Here is an 8,528-nt window from a genome sequence, read left to right as displayed (position 1 = left end):
AGGCCTTCCTTTGTAAAGCTGGAAGTTTTCCTGCATGGAATTTTGCCTTCCTCCATTCTGCTTTGGAAAAGACTTGTCTTTAATCTTTTCATCTCTTTAAGCACACACACACTTTGACACCAGCACTAAGTTTCTGGTGCCTATTTTTGTCCTCATTCTGCATATTTTGCATTTCTTTTGCTCCATTTTTTTTCATTTTTCATGATAGATCTGCATAATAGTGATTCCCAGTATCCATGCATCAGAGTCAATATCAAGGAAATTAATCCATTACTTTTCAATTTTGCCCCAGAAATATTTTTTAGGACATGACAAAAGGCAGTCATATTCTTTTAAAGAAATTATTTCTTTTATTATTTGTGATTATAACCACATTATTTCTCTGTTCCTTTCCTTCCTCCAAACCCTCTCATATACCATTGCCTGATATTTTTCAAATTTATGGCCTCTATTTTTTTTGATTCTTTAGCAAAATATCACAGAATAGTTTCTAGCCCAGTTTCTGTTATTGTTCTTCAGAATCTCTTGAGCCAGCATCCATAGTCCATGAGGCTCTTAGCACTTCTGTCTCCCAAACTTCTACTAGGTTGGACTATTAATTCATACTTATTGCACTAACCAATTTTCTAGTCCAAAGTATGAAAGTCTTCCACATTCCAAAACCAGTATGGTCAGATGTGTCACAGCAAGAGCCCATTCCCCAGCACCAATTTCTGTCTTAATTACTTTTCTGTCACTGAGATTGGACACCATGACCAAGGGAATGTACAGAACTAAAAGTTTATTTTGAGCTTACAGTTTGCCATAACAATCATGGCAGGGAGTATGCGGCAGGCAGGCAGCAGTCAGGCAGACAGGCAGACAGACAGAGTTCTGGAGAAGTAACTGAGAACTCACATTTTGTGAGGTTGGGCCGAGGGCCATTTCTGTGTCTGTGGTCCTTTGACAGAAGGGGTCTATGTAGAAGTCTCTCAGCCATGTTGTGACCATACTGATATGAGTGGCCTGTGCATCCACCCAGGAGGTCGCCTGCTCCCGAGTTGTGGCTAAGGGCCAGGGCCTGTGGCCAATGTCACCTCGGGGGTTCACAGGAACCATGCATGATGAAATCAGAGGGCCATACTGAGCTGGCCCTGCTGTTTATGGCCCTTCGCTGGACACTGTAGCAAGAGAGCTGGCCCCAGCTGCAGCAAGCTTTTCACTGGCCACCGGCTCACAAATAATGATGGCACAGAGACTTCTTATTAACTATGAATGCTTGGTCATTAGCTTAGGTTGGTCCCACTAGCTCTTTTAACTTAAATTAACCTGCTACCTACCGAGCATGTGACCTACCAATCCTACTGTGACTTGGTTACCTCTACTCTGTGCTATATGTCTGACTGCTTCAGCATCTCTCTAGTGTCTCCTGCAGTCCTACATTCTTCTTTCCTCTTATTTCCGCTTTCCCCTAAACACATACACATTCTTTCCTGCCTGGCTATTGACCACTCAGCTCTTTATTAAACCAATCAGAAGGCACCTTAGGCAGGGACACATCTTTAAGTGTAGACCCTCATGGGAGAGCTGGCCCCCTGCACTGAGAAGAGGTGCCCCACTCCTCACCACATACAAGATAGAACTGACCCTGATGACTTGGGCACATGGGAGCTGACTCTGCCCCTCACTTGAATGGAACAGTCCTAGTAGCCTGGACTGAGGAGCTCAGCCACCTGGGCCCACAGCTGGGTCTTAGGTTGGCCCACCGTAACATCTACTCCATTTAGGACTTGCTGGAGCTTGTGAAGGGACTGGTCCTGTGGAACAACACCTGCAGGATCTCCATAACTTCGAGTGGCCATAGGATATCCGTGAGGAGTTTCAGTGAGGATCCAGTAATGTGGAGGAGCAGAAACCAGAGGCTCCCAATGCCACCAGGAAGAACGAGAAGGTGTTGGAGAAGTGACAAATATGGAGGAACAAAGAGGTTTTGTTGTTGTTGTTGTTTGTTTGTTCTTGCTTGTTTTGATCTTAAAAATTTTTCTTTTGGGACGGTTCTTCAGGGTTCAGGGAAAGGTATGAAGGGACCGGAAAGAGGATGGAATTGGGGTGCATGATGTGAAATTCCAAAAGATCCAGTAAAGAAATTATGTTAAATAAAAAATAAAAATATCATTGTAATTTTGGTGGAGATTTTATTGATCCAGTAGATCGCTTCTTATGATATTACCATTTTAATATTAATTCTGCCTATCTATAAAGATGGAACACTTTTCTTCATATAATATCCCTTTCAATTTTCCTACTATTTTATAATTTTTATTAGAGAGGGTTTTACTTCTTATTCCAGGGTACTTTTGAAAGAGGATATTATAAATGTAATTATTATTATTGTTGTTGTTGTTATTAGTATTATTGGCTTCTTTCTCGTCAAATTTGTTGGTGTTTGGAAAAGATACTAATCTCTGTATATTCATTTTTGCATCTTGATACTGTGCTTTAAATGTTTCTTAGATGTAAAAGTTTTCTAGTGTGACTTCAGTCTTTGAAGATAGGAATATGAGTCTTGAGGTTGGGGGTCTATGATCAGTAGGGAAATTCATCTGTACCCTTCCTTACTTTCTGTGCTCTTATCCATCTTGTCTGGGTTTCATTCACCATAGAATGAGCTTCCTGGTGTGTTTACTCTTATTGTATGGTCCTAATTATTAGCATGCAGCACATTTCTGTCTCTTCTGATTAAGGCTGACTTGATATCTGCTTTGTCAGAAATCTCAGTAGATAAAGGGGTTGGGACATGGCGAACTCTTGACTTTATCTTGGACATGCGCTCTTGGAATCCTATCCAGAAAGTACTGTCCTATATCTTCACTATGAAATATTTCCCTATGTTTCCCTCTGCTTCAGAGTGTTGGGTTATACATTAAGGTTTTTGATTAATTTTGAGTTGGTTTTTAAACAGGGCGAGAAATAGGATCCCATTTTATTCTCTTACATGGAAATTCAGTTTTCCTAGTATCAATTTGTTGGAGAGATTGTCTTTTCTGACTCTGGATTTTGTTCTCTGCCATCCTTCTGGATGCCCATCTCTGTACTAGTACCATGCTAGTTTTGTTGTGTGGCTCTGTGGTAAATTTACTGTTTTTTATTTTTATTTTTTCTTTTAACTAAAAGGTATCTGAATCTTTTCTGTTGGACCAGGGCACCTTTTCTTACTGTTCTGGTCATTTACATATTTCGAAGATATTAATCTTTTGTTTATTATTTAATGTTATTGTGATAGTTTTTTTAGAAGAGTAATACAAGTTTAGCTAAAAGTGTAAAGGTAACTTGCTGTTGTAAAAAAGGTGGTGGAAAACTTTAAGTTTTGTCTGAAGGTTAGGGTCTACTGTTATTGGAAATGGCAAACACTAAGTACAGCTGACTGTAGGTCGGTCTCTGCTCACAGACTGTGTTGTTAAATCCCTTAGAGGACTAATTATTGCTTGTCTAGATAAGATGTATGCAGCACATTGATGTCTTTCTTTGTTTACAGTCATTCAGTGAGCTGTTTCTGATGCACATTATGGCTTAATTCTTATTCAGAAACAAAATTGCTCTAGTTTTTTTTCTGTCTTTGTGGAGATACTTTCATTTTCCCAACAAACCAGGCTTCTAAAATTGATAGTTTATCATTAATAATCATGAAGATTGAGGACATACTAGTGACCCCTTATAGTCCTACATATTCTAGGAAATAAAAAGTAGTAATTTCCCAAGTGAAATTAGCTTCTTTTCTTCATTTTTCTTCCTTTTCGCTTTTTTTGGAGGGATTTCGAGACAGGGTATCTCTGTTGCTTTGGAGTTTGTCCTGGAACTAGCTCTTGTAGACCAGGTTGGCCTCGACCTCACAGAGATACACATGCTTCTGCCTCCTGAACGCTGGGATTAAAGGTGTGTGACACCACTGCCTGGCTTCACTTTATTTTTGAGATAAATTCACATTACAGACCTTAAACTAGCCTCCAACTGGCAATTCTTTTTCATCAGCCTCTGGAGTGCTAGAATTACAGATCTGTAACATCATGATTGGTGAATTTTGTTTTTAGTCAATAAACCAAGATGAGATTGTCTTTTAAAACAAGACTACAGGTTTTATATTTTCAGTAATTTCTCCATTGCACATTTCATATCTTTGTTCCTCAGACTGTAGATCACAGGATTAATGAGTGGAGTAACTACAGAATAAAACAGAGTCACAAGCTTCTGCATTCCAGCTGTGTGTTCAGATGTTGGGCTCACGTACATGACCATCACTGATCCATAGAAAAGAGAAACCACAGTCAAATGGGACCCACAAGTGGAGAAGGCCTTCCTTCGTCCAGCTGCTGAAGGAACCCTCAACACAGCTCTCATAACCAAAGCATAAGACCCCATGATAAAGAAAAATGGGATAAATAAAAGTAGGGAACTTAAGGTGGAACTAGTCAACTCTATTAAAGAATCTCTCACACAGCTGAGGGCCAAGAGAGGGCCAGGGTCACATAGGAAATGGTCTATAATCCTGGACCCACAGAAGGACATCTGGGAGATGATGATGATAGGAACGGGGAACCAGAGGAAACCAAGCACCCAGCAACTGATCACCAGGATGTTACAGAGGCGCCCAGTCATAAGGGCAGGATAGTGTAGAGGCCTGCAGATGGCAAGGTAGCGATCAAAGGCCATAACTGCCAGGAAAAAGCATTCTGTAGAACCCAAGGAGAAGAAGAAATAGAACTGCAAGAAGCACCCAGAGAAGGAGATGACCTTGGTGTCAGAGAGGAAGTTGACCAGCATGTTGGGGACCGTGGAGGTGACATACCAGATCTCCAGGAAGGAGAAGTTGGCCAGCAGGAGGTACATGGGGGTGTGGAGTCTCTGATCCCAGCGCACAGTACAGATGATGAAAGCATTGCCCATGAGGGTGAGGAGGTAGACAATGAAGAATAGCACAAAGAGGAGGATCTGCCCTTCCCTGGGGCAGGGGAATCCCAGGAGGATGAAGCCAGAGATGGTGCTGGAGTTGCTGGGGCTTCTGAAGGTTCTCATCTGTCAGTGAGCTGTAAAGTCACTAGAAACTGTCAAATGACAGTTTAAAGAGAAATTAGAATGAAGAAATGTGTTTAAGTCATCTTCGGGAAATGCAAATATTTACTTATCCATTGTCACTGTCCTGAAGCCTCATGTTTGGCATAGTTTTTGTCTGTAGAAGACCAATGATGCCAGAGAACATTAATACAAAGTCACAGAAGTTTTCTTTTTGTGTAATGAGTGAACTAGGTACAAGATGTAACTAATATTTAATTTAGTAAGTCATAAAGAAAACACAACTATAAGTACGCAGACTATCCCACCCTGCTGTCACATGTTTGTTTATGACAATTTATTCCTCTTTCCTTATAATTTAATGCCATTTAAAAGCTGTTACTTTAAAAAAGTTGTTCTTCGTTTTTCCTGCTCCTGTTCTTCTCACAAATAAAATCACCCTATTGGTCTTTTGGATGGTATCTTTTGCTCAGTAACTTTATAATATTTTTGTGGCTCTATATCTTATAGGAATAAAGTATCACTTGTTAAAATCACTCTATTGGGGATGAATATTTGGTTCTTTTCCAGGACCAATGACTCTTTTGTCACATATCTTTAGAGTACTCATCACTGAATTGATATTCTACCACTCCCCCTGGTTTATGTGAATTCTGTTGCTGTTCCTTTCTAGTGTGACGGGCTCTACCTCAGCCTGAGCGATGATAGAGGCTGTGTTTTAACAAGTTTTCCTTTTCTTTCATTGCTACATTGGGTGGCTCTGTTTTGGGCAGTACAATTTTTTTCAGAGTAGATGACCACATTAAACATGTTTTGCTTTCAGCAAAGATTATTCACTTTTCATGAAAACTGTACACCAGATGTTTTAGAGAATAACTTTAGTACATATTTAATCTTACAGCCTCTCTGGGAAGTTTAGTATCTATGGAGATCAGCTTGTAATCAGTATTATGATTTAAATTAGATTTTTAAAAAATTCTTTAAATCCATTTTCTTTTATTGACAATAAATTATTTTTTCATACAATATGTCCTTACTATAATTTTCTCTCCCTCTACTCTTCCCAGTTCCTCTCACATTCCCTTCCCTCGGGATCCTCTCTCTTTCTGTCTATCATTAGAAAAGGACAGGCTTCTAATAAATAACAGCCAAGCATGACAAAATAAAATATAATAAGATGAAACAAAACTATAATTTTGAAGTAGGACACAGCAACTCAACTGGAGGAAAAGTGTGCTAAGAGCAGGCAAAAGCCAGAATCCTATTCTTTCTCCAAGTCAAGAGTCCCATAGTAACACTAAGCTAAGAGCTATAATGTACACAGAGGGTCCCCATGCAGGTCCTGTGCTTGCTTCTTCACCATCTGGGTGCTCATATGCACCCATTTATTAAAGTAGATGCTTCTTAACCCCACTTCTTGAATATAGCCCATTCTCAAAGAAGATTAGTTAAGGGTATAATTCCAAGCAATTAAACAATAAATAAGGAAACGTTGCCATGGGTTTCTCAATTCTGTTGAGAAGTTAATTGTTTCTAAGTCATTTGGAATCATTTTGTCTGTTAAAAAACCTGCAACAAGAACTCAGAAAAATAACCAATGAGAGAGAGGGCTGTGGGACAAGAACACAACTCACAGTGACTGATATTGTGTGGATGTGGAATGGAAACTTTTTGAGGAATATTCTTTTCTGATATGTTGATTCATGTTATCTGATAATGCAATCTATCAATTTTGGGATTAAGACATTTAGATTAATTGCGCAAAATAGCTGCATTTTACTTCTGTTAAGCAGGTTTCCAGCCATCAAGAGTACATGTAACTGAAATATAAAATCAGCGTTAATTATATTGTCTGAAGTAGATATTCGATTCTTTGTGTTATGAATATGTCACCAAAGGTCTGCTCCCAGCCCAGTCATGTGAAAGCTGGATTCTGTAACTTTTGCTGTAATATTAATTTAAGTACCTTGAAAACCTAAAGACGATTTCCTCCTCCACCCCCCTTCCTCTTCTTGTTCTTTTTCTCCTCCTCTTCTTTTTTCTCTTCCTCCTCTCCCCGTTAGTGCTTGGGAGTACCTCAAGGCAGAGTGACTGTGGATGGTTATCCTTCCGCAAAACAGCTTTATGTTTCTCTAAATCAAATGACCCCAACTCTCTTTGCTTAGTAATACTGAACTTAGATGTTGAACTTGGTTAAATTCTATAAATAGAACATGCACAAAGAATACGAAAATACCTTCTTTTGATTGTTTGCCATATAATATCATTCAACAACAATTTCCTTTTAATGTTGAAGTAATTATACAAGGAGTCTGACAATATTCTATATAAAAATTTCAAAACAGTAAGCCTTCAGATGAAAGACAAACTACCAGGAGAGAAGGAAGTCAATGTAATTTTTGAAAATGTGATTAGTAAACTTATCGATATTTTGGAACTAATAAAATTTGCATGAAAGATTTTTCTCTCTGATCTTTATCCACTTCTGGGTTTTATCTGACTTTAGGGACAGTGGGACTCTGGGACTAGTAAAATTTCCCAATATTTTATCTGTTTATATCCTAATTTATGTCTTTATTCATTTTAGTGCCTTTGTCGTGGAAGAACAGATTCTGTCCCGTGTCATAACGTTACATTTGCTGGATGTCGTTTCCACTCAGATTTTAAAGACATATAATTAGAGGCTGAGATAATGTTTCAACTGTCAAACTATATTGCCTTAGATGGTAAATTTAAAACAAGTATAAAAACTCTAATATACTTTGTATTATGCCATTCTTTCACTGTCTAAAGATATTGTGAGCACAGATATGAATGACAACACGTTTAAGAACTCAGGATATTTGGAACATTGAGTATCTCTTTGGGGGATTTGCTTCCTTGATAATTAGTCAACTGCAGAAAAGAAGTAAAGTCTGAATGAATGAATCAGGCTGTCACACAGTGGAAAGAAAAGCATTGCCTGCATATTTTATTTTTTCCAAAGTCTTACTGCCAAAGTCTCTTATCTCCACAGCCAGTCCAGAGTCATGTCACAGAATCACTGTGTCCTCTTGTTCATCTGTACAAACACAGCAAGGGATGCCATGTCTGTAATGTGTGTAACTATCTGTACAAACACAGGAAGGAGATGTTGTGTCTGTAATGTGTGTAACTGTCTGTACAAACACAGCAAGGGGATGCCGTGTCTGTAATGTGTGTAACTGTCTGTACAAACACAGCAAGGGGATGCCGTGTCGTAATGCTGTGTAACTGTCATCTGTACAAACACAGCAAGGGGATGCCGTGTCTGTAATGTGTGTAACTGTCTGTACAAACACAGCAAGGGGATGCCGTGTCTGTAATGTGTGTAACTATTTGTTAAAAAGATGTTTACTATTCATATTGAGACTAATAGCACACAGTTATGTTTATTAGAAAAACCCCTGAAGCTAAGGGTTTTCTTTATTAGCCTTAAGAAAACAACACCATGTCCTTAGCTA

The 8,528-nt window shown here is 38.9% G+C and overlaps 1 protein-coding gene across 1 annotated transcript; it reads right to left on the bottom strand.

Moving 5' to 3' along the window:
• Positions 1 to 465: 465 nt before the first annotated feature.
• LOC130885069 (olfactory receptor 11G2-like) lies at positions 466 to 5,049 on the bottom strand. The gene is made up of 2 exons (XM_057786462.1): positions 4,130 to 5,049; positions 466 to 481 (listed from the first exon to the last, which is right to left on the bottom strand). The coding sequence occupies exons 1-2, from the start codon at positions 5,047 to 5,049 to the stop codon at positions 466 to 468; spliced, it is 936 nt and encodes a 311-aa protein (XP_057642445.1).
• Positions 5,050 to 8,528: the final 3,479 nt, after the last annotated feature.

The sequence above is a fragment of the Chionomys nivalis genome, chromosome 12, assembly GCF_950005125.1.
Source record: "Chionomys nivalis chromosome 12, mChiNiv1.1, whole genome shotgun sequence".
NCBI classification, from domain to species: Eukaryota; Metazoa; Chordata; class Mammalia; order Rodentia; family Cricetidae; genus Chionomys; species Chionomys nivalis.
Note: the sequence above shows the minus strand (reverse complement) of the source record. Positions and strands in the feature narration are given on the sequence as shown.

Excerpts from the sequence above, each read along its gene's own strand:
- LOC130885069 (XM_057786462.1), bottom strand. The coding sequence starts at position 5,049 with ATGAGAACCTTCAGAAGCCCCAGCAACTCCAGCACCATCTCTGGCTTC.